At 39.2% G+C, this 18,562-nt stretch overlaps 4 protein-coding genes across 8 annotated transcripts; all 4 read right to left on the reverse strand.

The window, feature by feature from the left end:
- Nucleotides 1-644: 644 nt before the first annotated feature.
- Nucleotides 645-3,800, reverse strand: LOC108243924 (gastrula zinc finger protein XlCGF57.1). The gene is made up of 2 exons (XM_017429682.3): nucleotides 3,495-3,800; nucleotides 645-2,550 (listed from the first exon to the last, which is right to left on the reverse strand). Exons 1-2 carry the CDS (start codon nucleotides 3,511-3,513, stop codon nucleotides 860-862), a joined length of 1,710 nt encoding a protein of 569 aa, XP_017285171.1. The 5' UTR covers nucleotides 3,514-3,800; the 3' UTR covers nucleotides 645-859.
- Nucleotides 3,641-7,121, reverse strand: LOC108243928 (gastrula zinc finger protein XlCGF7.1). The gene is made up of 3 exons (XM_037975809.1): nucleotides 6,784-7,121; nucleotides 4,942-5,853; nucleotides 3,641-3,675 (listed from the first exon to the last, which is right to left on the reverse strand). Exons 1-3 carry the CDS (start codon nucleotides 6,803-6,805, stop codon nucleotides 3,641-3,643), a joined length of 969 nt encoding a protein of 322 aa, XP_037831737.1. The 5' UTR covers nucleotides 6,806-7,121.
- Nucleotides 7,122-7,226: 105 nt separating this feature from the next.
- On the reverse strand, nucleotides 7,227-14,502 carry LOC108243916. Of its 3 annotated transcripts, XM_017429670.3 has the most exons (10): nucleotides 13,980-14,502; nucleotides 13,168-13,288; nucleotides 12,466-12,706; nucleotides 12,105-12,381; nucleotides 11,840-11,996; nucleotides 11,698-11,774; nucleotides 11,430-11,604; nucleotides 8,905-10,050; nucleotides 8,647-8,703; nucleotides 8,270-8,410 (listed from the first exon to the last, which is right to left on the reverse strand). In XM_017429670.3, exons 1-9 carry the CDS (start codon nucleotides 14,376-14,378, stop codon nucleotides 8,651-8,653), a joined length of 2,646 nt encoding a protein of 881 aa, XP_017285159.2. In that variant the 5' UTR covers nucleotides 14,379-14,502; the 3' UTR covers nucleotides 8,270-8,410; nucleotides 8,647-8,650. The 3 variants fall into 3 exon arrangements, with proteins under 3 accessions (XP_017285158.2, XP_024864699.2, XP_017285159.2); XM_017429669.3 differs by lacking the exon at nucleotides 8,647-8,703 and having other exon boundaries at nucleotides 7,227-8,410; nucleotides 8,905-10,047; XM_025008931.2 differs by lacking the exon at nucleotides 8,647-8,703 and having other exon boundaries at nucleotides 7,227-8,410.
- Nucleotides 14,503-14,513: 11 nt separating this feature from the next.
- On the reverse strand, nucleotides 14,514-18,562 carry LOC108243917 (zinc finger protein 260). 3 transcript variants are annotated; one of them, XM_017429673.3, is made up of 3 exons: nucleotides 18,148-18,562; nucleotides 15,566-17,554; nucleotides 14,514-14,821 (listed from the first exon to the last, which is right to left on the reverse strand). In XM_017429673.3, exons 1-3 carry the CDS (start codon nucleotides 18,290-18,292, stop codon nucleotides 14,787-14,789), a joined length of 2,169 nt encoding a protein of 722 aa, XP_017285162.1. In that variant the 5' UTR covers nucleotides 18,293-18,562; the 3' UTR covers nucleotides 14,514-14,786. The 3 variants fall into 3 exon arrangements, with proteins under 3 accessions (XP_017285162.1, XP_017285161.1, XP_017285160.1); XM_017429672.3 differs by having other exon boundaries at nucleotides 14,514-14,818; nucleotides 15,566-17,557; XM_017429671.3 differs by having other exon boundaries at nucleotides 15,566-17,557.

Consider the following 18,562-nt stretch of genomic DNA (forward strand, 5'->3'; position numbering starts at 1 on the left):
CTTTTTTTGTTTGTTGCTTATTTTCTCCTGTTTTTTTATAATCTTTATTAAAAAAAAAACAGAATACAAAACAAAACAATACGGAACAATTTAACGTAATAACGCATCATTAAGGACTTGTTGGTATATTAATTTGTTCCCATGTTATGGAGAAATATTTGGTTCCGCCCTGGTAAGTTTGGCAAAAAAAGAGCACGTTTCCAAATCCACAGGACTTGTTGTCCATGAAAAGAGGAATAAAAGCCTGACACAGTTTGTATTGCGTGAATCTTTGTTTATTGTGTTATTTTATTGTTGAGCAGATTCCTGCATGCGGAGTCACCAGCTCTGCGAGAATCTGCTAAAAAGAGCAAACATCTTAAAAATTACTGGAATAATTAACCGTGACGAGGATACTTTCTAACCCGAAACATGTTTGCTTATTTTATGTTCATTTTGGTGGCAAAATAAAATATGTTAAAAGAAGTTAAATGGTATGTGTGTTAAAGTTAAACTATGTGTCATGGACTAACTAGGTTTGGGGAATACACTTTACTGATGACTGCTTTTATTTTTTTTACTACTTAAACAAAACACGTTTTACATTTAAACAACTGTGAAAGTTTCTCTGAGGAGGTAATTTAAGAAAGCAACAACACATTTTGCACTTATGTTCATTTATTCTGAAATCCCACAAGTTATGAAAACACTGATTTCTAACACACAAATAACACAGAACATCCAGTTACAACAAAAATTATGACGAAAAATGCATTTTTCCATGATTTTTCTGAAGAATGTTAAACAAAGAAGTTTTAAAATAGGAAATAAACTGTCTAACCATCTTAAAGCTTTGATCACAGATTGAACAGCAAATGGGTTATTTATCTGTATGGATTATTGTGTGTTTTACTAAAGCTTGTTTCCTTCTGAATACTGCCTTACAAACTGAGCAGCTGAAGGGGAGTTTTCCCGCATGGCTTCTTATGTGTGGTTCCAAACAGTGTTTCCATTTGAAAGTCGCGTTACAGATGGAGCAGCTAAAAGGTCTCTCTTCTTTGTGGATTCTCGTGTGGTGTAAAAAAGCAGATTTAAATTTGAAGCCCTCCTTACAGATGGAGCAGCTGAAAGGTTTCTCTTCGTGGGTTTTTGTGTGTTGCAAAAAAGCTGTCTTCCATTTGAAGGTTTCCTTACAGACGGAGCAGCTAAAAGGTTTTTCTCTCGTATGTTCTTTCTTGTGATAACTCAGATGGGACCTGTAACTGAAGCTATGGCCACAGACGGAGCAGCTGAACGGCTTATCTCCGGTGTGGATTCTCAAGTGTTCTTCTAAAGTGCATTTTCTTTTAAAAGCTGCACTACAGAAAGAACATATGAAAGGCCTTTCCTCTGTGTGGATCTTCAGGTGTCCCATCAAATCGTGTTTTCTTTTAAAGGCTGCCGTACAAACTGAGCAGCTGTACGGTTTCTCTTCGCTGTGACATTTCATGTGACGGGTTACAGCGTATTTGTGTCTGAAATTTAGGCCACAGACTGAGCAGCTGTATGGTGTCTCTACAGTGTGGGTTTTTAGATGTTCCCTTAAATTAGTTTCACAATGAAAAGCTTTGTTACAAGACAAGCAGCTGTAAGGTTTTTCTCCTGTGTGGATTCTCATGTGATAATTTAGACCTTCCTTACTACTGAGCTTCTGACCACAAAGGGAGCAGCTGAAAGGCTTCTCTCCACTGTGCCTTATCATGTGTTGCTGTAAGCCACTTTTCCTTGCAAAGGCTGCCTCACAAACAGAGCAGCTGAATGGTTTCTCTCCAGTGTGCCGTCTCAAGTGATAATTTAGACCTGTCTTACTACTCAGCTTCTGACCACAAACAGAGCAGCTGAAAGGTTTTTCTCCGCTGTGCCTTTTCATGTGTTGCAGTAAGCTGGTTTTCCTCCCAAACGCAGCTTCACAGACAGAGCAGCTGAAAGGTTTCTCTCCGCTGTGCGTCCTCATGTGCTGTACTAATGCGTACCTCCATGCGAAAGCTGCTTCGCAGACAGAGCAGCTGAAAGGTTTCTCTCCTGTGTGGATTCTCATGTGTTGCACGACAGCATGTTTCCATGCGAAAACTGCTTTACACACAGAGCAGCTGAAAGGTTTTTCTCCTGTGTGGACTCTGCCATGTTTTAACAAAGCTGACCTCTGGCAGAACGTTTTACCACATTCAGAGCAGCTGTAAAGCTTCTCACCGCTCTCACATCTTGTATCACCTACAGGAACTGTTTTATTTCTCACAAAGCTGAAAACTGAAGGAGGTTCGTTGTTCTCCGAGTTGTCATCTAATTTGTCTTTAGAATCTGACTCTAAATACTGATCTGGTTCTGGTCCCACAGAGTTTCTGTTCTCGGTCTTGCTGGGATAAAGTTCTGAGAGCTGAGGCTTTTCTTCATCATCTTCACTCTTCACAGGGACAGGGTTGAATATAAACTCTGTGATATCGGCCTCCTCCTCTTCCTCTTTAACTTGTGGGTCCTCCTGGTCCAGTCTGGGACTCCAGTTCTGCTGCTCAGGAGGAAACTCCTCTTTAATGCCTGCAGGAGACAAACACAAACAATGCATGAAAGACATTATGTCATAACAAGATAATTTAAATTTTTACTAATTTCCATTCATCACTAACAGCAACTAGATTTGTGCACGAAAAAGAAACTAAAAAAATTGTAAAAAGCAACTTTATGCCATAAATAAATTCATAAATTCAGTCCAAACTTTTAAATTTAAAAAGGTAAAGGTTTCCTTCTGGCTTAGGTTTTGATGTTAATGTATCCATCATGTTTATATTACATGATGCTTTATGTGAATTATGGGCACAACTTCTGGTAAATGCATTTTTTATACAAACTTTCTCTCTCAGAACAACTGCTGATGCAGTTTTTAAGTGTTTATCTAACTTAGATTAGATAAACACTATCAACAGTGTTGAGCACAAACATGTTTAAAAAGCAACTTTAAGTTTATCTAATAAATATTACAACAGCCAGTTAAGCATTTTTAAAGACATCTTTAACTTAATTTTCTTAAAGTCTCAGCTTTGGAGGCTTTGAAATGTAATTTTAACTAATATGATTTTTTTTTTTTGGTGATCTAATTTAAACTCTGACTTGAAGGTATGTCTATCTGAACAGGAGGAAATGCATTTTCTAAAAACGTAAAGATAGGCCTACTGTAAGTAAAAATCAAATTATACTAATATGACAACTATAATGTTATTTGACATTAATCACCTATCAAAACATAACCTTTTTATTTTTTTTATACAGCCAGTCCCTTTATTTTTTAAAAGACTGGGAGGAAATTCTGAACAAATCACCTCTGATATAAACAGCAATTTAACCTTATTAATTAACTCTGTTGTGAAATGCGACAAAATATTCTGTGAAGCTGTCAGGTGAATCTTAACCTGATCGACGGACAAAGGTAACAAAATGTTGTTACTCATAATAATGATAATAAACAGGTAGAGAGAAGCAGGTACCATCAACACGAGAGTCCATGTTATGTCCTCACTGTTGCTCCTCTCGCTCGTTTCTTCGGTCCCGACCCGTTGTTTTTAGCTAACATGCTAAGCTAACACTTCCGACTTTTGCTACTTCCGGGAGACAAGTATAAAAAAATAATTATTCACGATGAGGGTAAGAACACAACCTCCACGTATACTAGAAACGAATAAGAGTAGATTTGTATGGAGAATACACACACACTGAAACAACATAATTAAACATCGTTTAAAATTATCTGACTGCTACTGAGAGAATAATCACTTCCGGGCTGATCGTTCCAAACTGCTTTCAAAATAAGAGCGGAAAAGGACTGATTTTCCCAACCTTTATTTTCTCTTTGACTTACACTGTGGAGTCACAAATGTATCTGTATTGTTTTGACAGTTTTATATGTAATTTATAAACATACAAAATATCAGAACTTATATAAAAAAATGATGCAACACAAGATCAAATGTCTGTATTGTCATTTGTTTGTTGTTGATAGCAGATGTGAATGAAGCAAAATATTTATGGAGTGCTGTTTTTTTTTGTATGACAAAAATATACAGAACAGGTACTTTAAAAACACTGGGGTATAACAGACCACATATTGTCTTTATTTTCTGCTGAGTACAAAACTCTTGTACTCAGCATGTAGCACTTTGGACATTTAAAACCTTATTTTTATCATTTTTCTTCTCCAAATGTTTCATCTACTGCTTGAGATGAAAATACACAGTGACTGAATTTGCCCTCATGACCTCCACCAAGGTTATGTTTTCTGTAGTGCTAGTTTGGTAGTCTGTCTGTCTGTCTGTTATCAAGACTACTTTAAAACTAATGAAAACATTTTGATTAAATTTTCAGGAAATGTTGCGGTTTAACAAACAAGTGATTACATTTTGGTGGTGATCGGGATCACAGTTCGAATTGTACAATTTTTTTAAGAGATAGCATCAGTGACCCTATGGCCTAGGTGGAGGTTTGCAGTCTCTGAGTGATTCTAGTTTATATTTTCCTTCCAGTTACTGGGACGATCAAGTCATCACATTTTTTAAAAATGTTGCATTTTATGAAATTGCACTGTCCCCTTTCAAATAAATAAATAAAATAAAGAACAAATCATCGCCTGAAAAACCTGAAACCTGTGAATGTCTCATTTGTGTTCTCTGGTGTGATGAGTCAGACTTGACTTGAAACTGAAGCTCTGGCCGCAGACCGAGCAGCTGAACGGCTTCTCTCCAGTGTGGACTCTTGAATGTTCCACTAAAGTGTATTTCCTTTTAAAAGCTGCGCTGCAAACAGAACATTTGAAGGCTCTTTCCTCTGTGTGGACTCGTGTGTGTACCACCAAATCATGTTTTCTTTTAAACGCTGCCTTACAAACAGAGCAGCTGAAGGGTTTGATGTCAGAGCAGCTGAAGGGTTTGATGTCAGAGCAGCTGAAGGGTTTGTCTTCACTGTGGCATCTCATGTGACGAGTCAGACACAACTTGCGACCGAAACTTTGGCCGCAGACCGAGCAGCTGTACGGCGTCTCCCCAGTGTGGATTTTTGTGTGCTCCGTTAAACTCATTTTGCACGGGAAAGCTTTGTTGCAAAATAAGCAGCTGTAAGGGTTTTCTCCTGTGTGGCATCTCATGTGATAAATTAGATTCTGCTTACTGCTGAACTTTTGATCACAAAGGGAGCAGCTGAAAGGCTTCTCTCCACTGTGCGTTCTCATGTGTTGCTGTAAGCCACTTTTCCTCGCAAAGGCTGCTGTACAGACGGAGCAGCTGAACGGTTTTTCCCCAGTGTGGACACTCATGTGGTTCACTAACGTATGTTTCCACGCAAACGCTGCTTTACAGATGGAGCAGCTGAAAGGTTTTTCTCCTGTGTGGACTCTTTGGTGTCTTGATAGATCTGACCTCTGGCTGAATGTTCTACCACATTCAGTGCAGCTGTGAAACTTCTTACCGCTCTCAGATCCTGCTTCACCGACAGGAACTTTATTATTTCTCACAAAGGTTAAAGCTGAAGGAGGTTCACTGTTCGCACAGATTTCATCACTGACATCGGTCTCTGAAAAATCTGGAATTTTTTCTTCAGGGTCTGAATTTAAATACTGATCTGGATCTGGTCCCGCAGAGTCTCTGTTCTCCTCAGTCTTGCTGAGATAAAGTTCAGAAGTCTGAAGTCTCTCTTCATCATCTTCACTCTTTACATGAACAGGGCTGAATATAACCTCTATGATATCATCCTCCACTGGTTCCTGTTTAATCTGTGGGGTCTTCTGGTCCAGACTGGGACTCCAGTTCTGCTGCTCAGGAGGAAACTCCTTTTTGACCACCAACAGCTGCTGGACGTCTGCAGGAAACAGAAAACCAAACAAGTTATAGGAAACAGTCTTATATCATAATGAGACTACATAGATTCAGTACATATTTTTCTAATTAACAGTTTTAAAATATTAAAAAGTAAATTTATTCTGGCTGAGACCTTGACTTCACTGACTAGGCATGACCTGGTTTAAGGTGTAAAGGTACACCACAACATCAAAATGGTGTTATGGCATCAAGTAAACTGAATTTATGATCTTATCATTTCTCCAGTTTAAATTTCTTGTCATGGTTTTACAGTGTGGGGTTTTCTGCTGGTTTGTAGGACAGATTAGGGCTGTCTAACTCAGACCTGTCGCTGTGAGCTGTTGTTTAGGTGTGTATGACGGTGAAAAAAAGGAGAATCACTGAGGTGTGCTGATCACAGACTGAAATTATGACCTTAAAGGGGTTTTAAAAGCCCTTTAAGGTCAGTGTCTCTTTATCTGATTATTCCCAGTGGACAAAAGTGGGTGTAAAATGTTATGGCCTATGCCTGTCTCTGCCTATTAATAATGTTATATAAAATATTGTTCAGAATGTGTGATTTAACATAATACATTTCACCAGGTCCGAGGCTGCAGAACTGCAAACTGGAGCTGGACATCCCATTTTACAACTTGGACTACATTAACTGAAGCAAACACGAAACACTTTTAATGTTTTCATTTTTGACCCTGTTGCAAAAAATAAAATAAAATAAAAAGAATCTGCCGCCTAATTATTGTTAAGGACAGAGTTTAGTTACAAATTCTGTCGCTGACATACAACTGAGTGATGATGCCACTCAGTTATAGTTAGAAATGGGACTATAAATCTATATCAGAGTAACACAAAGATAAATTTATAAAGGCAACTATGTTTATTATCAGTGCAGAAGCGTCAAAAACACTGATCATTCCCATTGATTTCTGCCTACCACTGTGTGTTGGTTTGTCCATCTCATTTAGTTATCTCCAACGCTATTCACATTTGAGGATTTCATGACAGCAGAAACATCAATCTTCTCTCCGAATTGTCTCCCTCTCGCTGATGTTCAGTTCTTCATCGCTGTTTTCACTTAGCATGCTAAGCTAACACTCGCGAGAGACAAGTCAGCTAAAATTATTCACAAAGAAAGTAAAGAGCACAACTTCTATTAAGACGCCTCACAAGATAGATATAAAACTGCCTTGAAACGTAGAATACACGCAATGAAAGAAACCTGCTCTCTTCGTAGCTTCTGCTACAACAAAAATCACTTCCGGGTTCACGGCCCGACGACTGTTCTCATCCGCTTTCAAAATAAAAGCTTCGAGATTGAACCCAAGTGATTATGAATTGAACAGAAACCACATAACACACACGTTTTTATGAAGTCTGTCAAGTGTCAAGTGTGAAGGCTGTTCCCTCAGTTTATTAAATCACGTGCACACAAATTTGCTGACATACATTCTGTAAGGTGACAAGGATCATTGTTTAGGTTTAGTGTTGCTGGGAAGTTGGTCAATTTCTTATTACTAAGATCAGAAATGTCTAAACAAATCCTTGTAAATACACAAAATTTACCCCTCTTTAAGTAAAACAAATAAAAAGACAAAACACTACAGCCTAATATAAAAACAAACACATTCTAGGCTGGACAAGTGCTTTAGAGTTAGATACAAATAAACCTGGAAATTATCCTAAATAATACAAACTTACATGTTTTTAACTTAACTGTTAGGAAATCATAAGGAGCCATAAATATCCAATAAATAAATGTAACGTGCAAATAATACATTGACAATCAAGGTGGTGGCTGTATTTAAAATCTCAGAATGGAAAATATATTCTCTTCAAACCGTCCAGTTTGATGTTTGACTCTGCTGTATTGTGTAAAAATCTCAAGCCACCACACAAGCAATTATATTTTGCTACCAATAAACCAGCCTTTCAGGTATTTAACTTTTAAATTTCATTTTAAAGATGACAGTTTGTTCAGATCAAATTTCTTGCTGCGGCTGTCGCAGCTGAACAGCTCCTCTCCAGTCTGGGCGCTCAAGTGTTTATTGGCCACCGTCAGCCAAGAAAACTCGTCAACTCTATTCAAGATGTGTTGTAGCTGAGCGGCTCCTCTCCAGCGTGGGTTCTTCTGTGGCGGACTAAAGAGTCTTTCCATTTGAACGTGGCCTTGCAGATACAACAGCTGAAGGACTTTCCTCTTGTGTGGCGTGTCATGTGGCGAGTTACATTTGACTTCTGACCGAATCCTTGACCACAAACAGAGCAGTTGAAAGGTTTGTCTCCCGTGTGAATCCTATTGTGTCTGAAAAGATCTATCTTGCGGTTGAATGTTTTACCACATTGGGTGCAGCTGTGAATCTTCTTACTCCTCCTACGTCTTGTGTTACCGACAGGAACATTTTTATAGGAGTTCAGACATGGCTGAAGTTCGGTGCTCTTCAAAGGAACAGAACTGGACTCTGTGACGGTCTCCTCTTCTTGCTGTTTAAAGCCTGGGGGCTCCTGGTCCGGTCTGGGGCTCCGGTTCTGCTCCTCTTTAGTCACAAACAGCTGCTGGATGTCTGCAAGAAACAAAAACACTTAAGTAACTGGAAACAGTTTTCATGTCATCAATGAAACGATCGCAAATATAGTCTATAGTTTATTCAACTTTAAAGTTTTAAAATATAAAAAATAGTACAGTTCTCGAACAACCCAGACAGATCCGGTTGCCACAGATTGATTATGTGCCAATGGGACACACAGATTAAAACAATTAATTCATTTCAGACACCTCTGATCTTCTTGCAAAGCATACCTGTTTACAGAATCAATTTCTTCTGCTCCAACCTCTCCACCGGCATGCATAAAAGAGCTGTCAAAGGATGTGTTCAATAACAGCGTCAGTCTCTATAAAACAGGTGCATTCTCAGCTAAGATTCTCGTCTACACATGACAGCGGGGCAAACTGAGTGAGTTCTCACCTGTGGGATTTCTCATGTGCTGTGATAAAGTGCACCGAATCTAAACTCACTGAAGCTCTGACCACAGACCATACAGCTGAAGGATTATTTACCTGTGTGGATTCTCTTGTGTTCCACGAAGTCCTGCCACCTTTCAAATGTCGCCTTGCAAACCGAGCAGCTGAAATGTTTTTCTTCCTGGTGAGTTCTTGCGTGTTTTGTGAGGCTGTGTTTCCATTTGAAAGCTGCGTGACAGACGGAACAGCTAAAAGGTGTCTCTCCAGTGTGAAGTCTCATGTGAGAAGTTAGACCATATTTGCAGATGAAGCTCTGGCCACAGATTGAGCAACTGTAAGGCCTCTCTCCAGTGTGGGTCCTTGTGTGTTGTACAAGACTTTGTTTCCATTTGAAAGCTGTGTGACAGATGGAACAAATGAAAGGTTTCTCTCCAGTGTGAAGTCTCATGTGACAATTTAGACCATACTTGCGACTAAAGCTTTGGCCACAGACTGGGCAGCTGTAATGCCTCTCTGCAGTGTGGGTTGTTTTGTGCTTCAATAAATTAATTTTGCACTGAAAGGTTTTGTTACAAAATGAGCAGCAATAAGGTGATTTACTGTGACGTCTCAAATGAGACGTTAGACTGTTCTTTCTACAAAACGTCTGACCACAAAGAGAGCAACTGAAAGGTTTCTCTCCAGTGTGCGACCTCGCGTGTTGCACTAAAGAATGTTTCCTGGTAAAAGCTGCTTTGCAAACTGAGCAGCTGAAGGGTTTTTCTCTTGTGTGGATTATTTTGTGTCTTAGGAGATACAAATTGTGGCTGAATTTTTCTCCACATTCAGTGCAGCTGTAAATTTTCCTGCTTCTCTCAGATCTTGTGTCACCTACAGGAGCTTTGTTATTTCTGTTTAAAGCTGACTGAGGTTCACTGTTCTCCTCCCAGTTTCCATCACTGACATCTGTCTCTGACAAATCTGAAGGGTTGTCCTCAGGATCTGTTTCTAAACACTGATCTGGTTCTGGTCCCAAACTGTCTCTGTTCTCCTCAGTCTGGTTGTGATGAAGCTCAGATGACAGAGGTTCCTCTTCATCATCCTCATCCTTCACAGGGACAGAACTGAATGTGAAATCTGTGATGTCAGCCTCTTCCTGTTCCTCTTTAATGTCCGGGGTCTTCTGGTCCTGCTGATCCAGACTACAGTTCTGCTCCTCAGGAGGAAACTCCTCTTTGACCACCAACATCTGCTGAACGTCTGCTGGAAACAGAAACACAAACAAGTTAATCAAATTACATATATTGAGTTTTTTTTTTTTTTTTAAGATTCAAAAGGTAACGGTTTGATTCTGGTTGACTACACTGACCGTAACTTTAAAAGCAACAAGCAGAAACAAGTTACTTTTCAAAAGCCCTTTTCAAAGTTTAAATAAGTGATGAATCTATTAATTAGTTAAAGTGAGGACTTTCACTGGTCCATTTTTTAGTTAATGTTTCATACAGCTTTTTTCAGACATGCCTGTGAGAAGGAAAGTGCCAGAGTGTCTGTTCTTAGCTTCAAATCTCTTTTCTGAAATGTGCGTGATCTGTTTTAATAAATGACAATTATTTTGCACGTGCATTTCTTGTCTTTCAGTTCATGTGTGCACACTTTACAAAAACTCCAGCTACAGCCACAGTCATGTGTATTCACACACACACACAGGTAAATAATGTCAAAGAATTTGCATGTTTGCTCCGGTTTCCTTCCCCAGTCTTAAAAACGTGCATGATAGGCTTCCTTCAGGCCCAGGCCTCCCTTGAAAAAGAGATCTGAGATCTTAATGGGACTTGCCTGGTTAAATGAAAAAAATGCTAAGCTAACACATGTGACTTTTGTCGCTTCCGGGAGACAAGTCAACTAAAATTATTCACACCGATGCTAAAGAGCACGACGTCCATCAAACCACATCTACGAGAAACACAGAAATGTGGCTCAGCAGGGAGAAAACACACACTGAAATAACAAAACCGAACTTTTTCCAAAGCTTCTGTTGCTACGTTCCAATCCGCTTTCAAAATAAGAGCACAAACCACAGCACGCACTTTGTGAAGGCTGTCAAGTCACAGGTTTTGATCTACCAACAAAGAATATCCATAACATCAATTTAGTGAAAACTGCACAGATTTGTTTTTAGACATAATTCTGTGTAGTTAGACAGTTTCTTAAACAAATCAATAATAAACAAAAAGTACCTCTCTTTAAGTACAACAAAATACTACAACCTAATATTAAGAAAACAAATTGTACTCTTGACTGGACAAGTGCTTAAGAATCAGAGTAACCTGATGATATAAATCTCCAAAATGGTACGAGTTTGTATCCAGTTTAACTGTTAAAATAACAATATGAAAAGTCATAAATGTCTGATAAAAGAAAGGTTCAAACAATGTCGATTTAGGGTTGTGACTTTATCTTTATCTTGTCTAGCTTCTTTGAAATTCCTAAAATTGAAATCACTTATTTTAATATGGCCCTTTAATCCTATTTAATTTTTAAAATTCTCAGGTCTGCTTTTTTTTTGTTTATTTACAAAAAAATTGTGAAAAATGTTTTGACAACAAATCAATGTTTAAAAAAAAAATCACCACACAAAATACCTTTCTCCATGCGCCAAGTGTTGTAATATTGATCGATTCCCCTCAGAAACTTCTGAATCTGTGGGTGTTGGACAGTCACAATGCAGTCAAGATTAACCTTGAGCTCCTTCAAAAATGCAAGGCTTCTCTTCAGACCCTCCTCCTCCATATGAGAGCTGCCGCCTTCCTCGTTGCTCTATAAACCACACAAAAAAAGATGAACATTTATTTAAATAAAAGATGCCACATGTGCAAGTCTTTTCTTCTCAACAGAGTAATCTCTACTCACCTGAACTAACTGGATATTTATCACAGTGTTGGTTTTCAGGTCCATCACTGTGTAGCTCCCACATTTTGCAGAATGACCTACAAGAATACATTTTAAGTAAATCTATCACACTTCATCACATATTAATTTGTATGCAACGTACCTGGAGAGTCAGCTCTAATGTCGCCACCAGTTATGGCATTTTCCCTACTAAGGTGTAGCAGCAAGTCATCTTGAGACTGAGCAGGTTCACCACACATACGTGCACGTCGACAGAAAGTGTCATAAAGGAATGTTTGCAGATGTGTAGCCCTGAAGATCTGATGGTACAAAGGTGGCAAATTCATTCAGATAACTGCATTTGAAGCTGGCACAATTAAGATTATTTAATTTAATTTTAAATTCACAACTATGGCCAATTTTAATACCTTCTGAATTGTAATAAATGATGCTCCAGAGAGATATGCTGCGGCAGAGAGATGAAGATTTCTGGCTGGGGCGTTACCAAGTAGTGGTCGGCTCTTCCATGTTCGGCTGTACTCGCAGTGGAGGCACTTCTGCACCACGGAGATGAACGTCCCGAGTCGTCGGGTTTGAACGGTGCATGGGTGCTTGCACACAGGACACTCCTTGAACAGCTTCATAATGCCAGTCTTGTTAACAATAGGTTTTTTCTCAACATGCATTGGAGTTGTCGTAATATATCTGTAAATTAATACATACAAACTCATGAAATTCAACATGATACAAGTCATATCAGCGTGTTCAAAAAGATAATCCTTTACTCACAAAACGTCCGCCGACACGCTTAAAGCAGCGACAGAATCTGCGGCATCATGAGTGGGGTCCAGCCTTTGAGGAGCGACTGTTGAACCGCTGCCCTCCAGATCGATTTCCATGTCCTCCACCAGATCAGGTGTCTTTATAGGAGCTGAGGTCACGATAGGAGGCGGTGGAGAGAAGGGAACTGTTGCCATGCCAACGCCAATGCCAATGCCAATGTGCTCGGCTGACCAAGTAGCCTGGACACCTTATCAGGTAAAGAAAATGTCAATAAACATAAGGTCTTCATTGTGAAAACTTATTTTAACTTTCAGTGATCCTAATAAAGTCTGAACTCAATTTGGGAAGAAATGTTTTTAGTTTTCTGCTCCGTCTTCTTGAAATCAGTTGCAGAAATACATGAAACTAAAGGTGCTGTTTTCACTAAATGTTTTAAGGCTGTTCTTACTGACTTTGAGAAGGAATCATCTGTTTGTAAATGTTCTAACTGAGTTATTTATTTACGACGATGGCGGCTTTTCTGTTTTTGCTGTGAACGTTCTGTAATTTCTGTGTGCTGCTGCCAGTCTCGGCCAGGATTCTCTTTCAAAAGAGATTTGTAATCTCAATGGGATTTTCCTGGTGAAATAAACAAGTAAAAATATGAAGCCAAAAGAGCTCCAAGCTTCCTGAACACCAGTTCTAAACATTTCAAGAGAAACTACACACCTTTGGATCTGAAGTTTGGTTGAAGAGTCCGCTGAGACAGCTGTGTACCGACAGTCCGTTTCTGAATCGGTGCAGTTTCTGTTTGACAGCCGACTTCTCTCGTAGTTGGAGATGTTGAAGCCTGTAAGATAAGGGACGGGTTAATATAAATGCCATTTTGAGTGCCAAAAAAAGTGCTGAAATCGCCCTTTATTGAGGTCTCATGAATCAGATTAAGGTTACACAAATCACACAGTCGATTTTAAATATTCTGCTATTAGTTGAGAATAATCTGGTCCAGGTTTGAGGAGTCCAGGTGTTGTAGTTTTGGAGCTGGACCAGTTCTAGTGTGATCCGGATGCAAAAAAGGTGCTGAAATCGCCTTTTTTTGAGGTTTCACAAATCAGATTAGGATTTCACAAATCACACATTTGGTTTTAAATGTTCTGCTATTAGTTGAAAATAATCTAGTCCAGATTAGAAGAGTCTAGGTGTTATAGTTTTTTTAACTAGAGTAGATTGAAGATGCTGAAGGTAGCGAAAAATAAGATGGAATCGCCCTTTAACAATTTACTGCAATCGGAAACCAACTTCAGCTTCGTCTGTGACACTAACACACTGCATTAAAAAAACATAAAAACTCTGAGGGATTAAACGCTGCGGATCTGACGCATATTTATATCAGTCCCGACAGTAAATGCGCAGATATTGCGGGTAATGTAAGATGAGACAGGGGGCTAGCAGAGGCTAATGTTTAGCGTTAGCTTGTGCTAAAATCACGCTCGTGCCGAACAACAATCATTAAAACACACAGGACACCATTGTGTACTTACATCGCCATCATCCGCAGATTGGTGACGAACAGCAGGGACAGAACCTTCCTTCAGTCGGAGTCTTTTGGCGAATCCTGCCGCGTACTGCTGGTAGTTCTCGAAAGACTCCTTCCTGAAATGATTTGCGCAAACCACAACTTTTTTCGGCAACATGGCGGGGACGTCGCCGTCGAAAATAAAATCAAGCCACGCAGATCTGTTCTCCGTGCCCGGGAGAACATGCAGGGATACATGTTCTGTACTGCAGCCGACAACGAAACACCTTCCTTTTCCAGCAGACATTTTTTCAGCAGCAAACAAAGCGCGCCCTGTCGCGGGAGCGCGCATCGCTCTGTGCGTTCTTCTTCTTCTTGGGTTTACTGGCGGGTGACATCTAATGTTTACATGTATTATCGCCATCTACCATGCTGGAGTGTGGGCCAGAATATTTTTGTTTCCTAACAAGACTAAATTCTACTATACAATCCAGTTTCCTTTAAAAAAGTAATAACTGCTTTATTTATTTTATTATGTTTAACTAATACCTTACTCACTCTTAATGTCTCAACACCATTTTCCTTACTTCTTGTCTCACAATGACTTATTACATGATCCACTGTCTCTAGATCCATTCCACAACCACATCTACCTGTTGGATGTTTACCTACCAAATGTAATGTTTTGTTTAATCCTGTATGTCCGATTCTCTCTGTGCATTCTTCTTCTTCTGTGGTGTTTTATGGCGGTTGGCAAACAACGGAAGGAGTGTTTTACTGGACTGTTAAGACAATAATATATAGACATGTGTAAAAGTCTCCAGACTGGGACTCAGGAGGAAACTTCTCTTTGATCCCCAACAGCTGCTGGACGTACAGAGGAAACAGAAACACAAACAGGTTACGGGGAACATCATCAGCAGTCTGGTTGAAATACATTACCTCACAATACATCAATGATTTATTCAAACCCGGTAAAATTGATTCCAGATTCACTGTGTGGAACAGACAACATATTTCTGCAGCGGCTTCTGAAGAACCAGACTTTAATGTGTAACCTTAAAGCAGTCTCAATCTCTTCCAGGTTTCAAAAAGTCTTTCTTTGATTTTCTTAGACTGTCTTTCTCCTCATTTCAGGCCGATCCATTGCCTGACAATGCTCAGGTGAATATTTGTTAAACCACTGAACACAGACTTAGGACTCAATCAAACATGAAAATAAAACTAAATGTTACAGTTTGATTCACACAAGATAGTATATAAGTACCATCATAGTACTTAAAGTCTTGAACTGGTGGTGATAGTATGTTCTTAAAAAAAATAGAAAACTAGACAAGCGCAAGACTAAAAATAACAGCGAGGTGATGTTTAATGAACTTATCTGAAATTCACACCTTTCAGAAAATCAAATCTAGGAATGATAGAACATTAGTGAAACATCATCATTCAGTTGTTGAACAAAAACTGGACAAAAACAAGTGAGAAAAGTAAATAATCTTTAAAGAAAAACTTGAAACCTGATAAACTATTGGACAAGAGAGATCGCCTAAGATGAAGTTCACAAGGAAGTCAAGCTTTGACCACAAGGAGTCCAGCTGACAGATTATTTACCTGCATGGACTCTTGTGTGTTCGACAAAGTCCTCTTTGCTTTCAAACGCTGCCTCACAAACTGAGCAGCTGAAAGGTGTTTCTCCACGATGATTTTTTGAGTGTTTTGTAAGGCTTCGTTTGCATCTGAAGGCTGCCTGGCAGACGGAGCAGGTGAAAGTTTTTTCTTCAGTGTGAATTCTTGTGTGGCGTACGAGAGTTCTTTTCCATTTGAAAGTTGCCTGACAGATGGAACAGCTGTAAGGCCTTTCTTCAGTGTGACATTTCAGGTGACATTTTAAATTATAATTGTAACGGTAGCTTTGGCCACAGGTTGAACAGCTGTAAGGCTTCTCTTTAGTGTGGATTATTTTATGCTCCTTTAAGTCCATTTTACGCTGAAAGGTTTTGTCACAACCAGGGCAGCTGAAAGGTTTTTCTCTATGATGAATTTTTGAGTGTTTTATAAGACTTTGTTTCCATTTGAAAGTCGCATGACAGATGCAACAGGTGAAAGATTTATTTCCAGTGTGCGTTCTTTTGTGATGTACAAGACTTTGTTTACATTTAAAAGTTGTCTGACAGATGGAACAGCTGTAAGGCCTTTCTTCAGTGTGAAGTCTCAGGTGACATTTTAAAGCATACTTACTACAGAAGCTTCGGCCACAGGTTGAACAGCTGTAAGGCTTCTCTTTAGTGTGGATTAATTTATGCTCCTTTAAATCTATTTTACGATAAAAGGTTTTGTTACAAACAGAGCAGCTGTAAGGTTTTTCTCTACGATGAATTTCTGAGTGTTTTCTGAGACTTTTTTTCCATTTGAAAGCTTCCTGACAGATGGAACAGGTGAAAGGTTTTTCTCCAGTGTGCGTTCTTGTGTGATGTACAAGACTTTGCTTACATTTAAAGGCTGCCTGACAAATCGAACAGGTGAAAGGTTTCTCTTCAGTGTGACTTCTTCTGTGATCTATAAGACTTTGTTTCCATTTGAAAGCTGCGTGACAGACGGAACAGCTAAAAGGTGTCTCTCCAGTATGAAGTCTCATGTGAGACGTTAGACCATACTTGCAGATGAAGCTCTGGCCACAGATTGAGCAACTGTAAGGCCTCTCTCCAGTGTGGGTCCTTGTGTGTTGTACAAGACTTTGTTTCCATTTGAAAGCTGTGTCACAGATAGAACAATTGAAAGGTTTCTCTCCTGTGTGAAGTCTCATGTGAATATTTAGATTATTCTTGCGAGTAAAGCTTTGGCCACAGACTGGGCAGCTGTAATGCCTCTCTGCATTGTGGGTTGTTGTGTGATTCAATAAACTAATTTTACTCTGAAAAGTTTTGTTACAAAATGAGCAGCAATAAGGTGATTTACTGTGACGTCTCAAATGAGACGTTAGACTGTTCTTTCTACAAAACGTCTGACCACAAAGAGAGCAACTGAAAGGTTTCTCTCCAGTGTGCGACCTCGCGTGTTGCACTAAAGAATGTTTCCTGGTAAAAGCTGCTTTGCAAACTGAGCAGCTGAAGGGTTTTTCTCTTGTGTGGATTATTTTGTGTCTTAGGAGATACAAATTGTGGCTGAATTTTTCTCCACATTCAGTGCAGCTGTAAATTTTCCTGCTTCTCTCAGATCTTGTGTCACCTACAGGAGCTTTGTTATTTCTGTTTAAAGCTGACTGAGGTTCACTGTTCTCCTCCCAGTTTCCATCACTGACATCTGTCTCTGACAAATCTGAAGGGTTGTCCTTAGGGTCTGTTTCTAAACACTGATCTGGTTCTAGTCCCAAACTGTCTCTGTTCTCCTCAGTCTGGTTGTGATGAAGCTCAGTGAACTGAGGTTCCTCTTTATTAACCTCATCCTTGACAGGGACAGAACTGAATGTGAATTCTGTGAATACAGCCTCTTCCCGTTCCTCTTTAATGTCCGGGGTCTTCTGATCCTGCTGATCCAGACTGGGACTACAGTTCTGCTCCTCAGGAGGAAACTCCTCTTTGACCACCAACATCTGCTGAGCGTCTGCTGGAAACAAACACAAACAAGTTACAAATAAGAGTTGCATGTAATAATCAAATTACCTAAACTGACCTTTTATTTTGAAATATTCAAAAGGTAACTGGAAAAGAAATGCTATTTTCTGCTTGTTGTTTTAAAAGTAATAGTCAGTGTAGTCAACCAAAATCAAACAAAGCCTTTTTCAGAGCTTTAAATATGCGATAAATTCATTAATCAGTGAAATCAGTGAAGGCAATAAGTCCAAGTAGTTTTCTGAATAACTTCATCTGTCTTTTATATTGTGGAGGAATTTTAGCCCACTCTGTTTTGCAACATTGATACATTTCATATACTTTGTACGCCTTGAAGTTAGATTTTTATATCTTTAGAACCTGGTAAAAATCATATCAGTTTTATTACGTTCTGATACCTAAAACCTGAACACTAAAACAGGACATCCTTTTGTTTTTACTATGACTGAGAAAAACACCACATAAATGACACATATCACACAATAAATACCCTTTAGCCCAAACATCTTGCAACAAACCAACAACACATACTTTACTGCTATGTTCTGTATTATTTTATACCCATTTATGGCTGTTGAAATGTACCTGGTGAGCAATAAGAGATGGAGGAACCACACTGTGTTGGATGCTTCTCTGTGGTCAGCTGGTGTTTTGGGGATGATCGACAGTCCTCCATCACATCAGGTTCAACAGTAGTCTCAGGAAATGCTTCATCGGCTTCCACTTTCATTTATTATTATGTGTAAAACACATGAACTCATATCAGAATGTCGCTCTGACTCGCTGTTCAGTCCTTCCAGCTAGCATGCAAAGCTAACACTTGTGACTTTTGTCTTCCGGGAAACAAGTCAACTAAAATTATTCACAAAGATGGTAAAGAGCACGATGTCTACAAAACACACAGAAGTGTGGCTCAGCATGGAGAATGCACACACTGAAATAACAAAACTCTTTCCAAAGCTTATGATGCTACGACAAAATCCCTTCCGGGTTGACTATC

Source organism: Kryptolebias marmoratus, linkage group LG5 (genome assembly GCF_001649575.2).
Source record: "Kryptolebias marmoratus isolate JLee-2015 linkage group LG5, ASM164957v2, whole genome shotgun sequence".
Lineage (NCBI taxonomy): Eukaryota > Metazoa > Chordata > Actinopteri > Cyprinodontiformes > Rivulidae > Kryptolebias > Kryptolebias marmoratus.

Excerpts from the sequence above, each read along its gene's own strand:
- LOC108243928 (XM_037975809.1), bottom strand. The coding sequence starts at position 6,805 with ATGGACAAACCAACACACAGTG. Across the intron at positions 5,854-6,783 it reads GGACAAACCAACACACAGTG|ACGTCCAGCAGCTGTTGGTG; the intron begins GTAGGCAGAAAT and ends TGTTTCCTGCAG. Across the intron at positions 3,676-4,941 it reads TGAAGACAAACCCTTCAGCT|TATACGTGGAGGTTGTGTTC; the intron begins GCTCTGACATCA and ends ATTCGTTTCTAG.
- LOC108243916 (XM_025008931.2), bottom strand. The coding sequence starts at position 14,378 with ATGGCGATAATACATGTAAACATTAGATGTCACCCGCCAGTAAACCCA. Across the intron at positions 13,289-13,979 it reads AATCTGCGGATGATGGCGAT|GCTTCAACATCTCCAACTAC; the intron begins GTAAGTACACAA and ends CTTATCTTACAG. Across the intron at positions 8,411-8,904 it reads ACACAAGAGAATCCACACAG|ACATCCAGCAGCTGTTTGTG; the intron begins GTAAATAATCCT and ends TGTTTCTTGCAG.
- LOC108243917 (XM_017429671.3), bottom strand. The coding sequence starts at position 18,292 with ATGAAAGTGGAAGCCGATGAAGCATTTCCTGAGACTACTGTTGAACCT. Across the intron at positions 17,558-18,147 it reads CATCTCTTATTGCTCACCAG|CAGACGCTCAGCAGATGTTG; the intron begins GTACATTTCAAC and ends GTTTGTTTCCAG. Across the intron at positions 14,822-15,565 it reads ACACACAAGAGTCCATGCAG|CAGCTGTTGGGGATCAAAGA; the intron begins GTAAATAATCTG and ends CTGTACGTCCAG.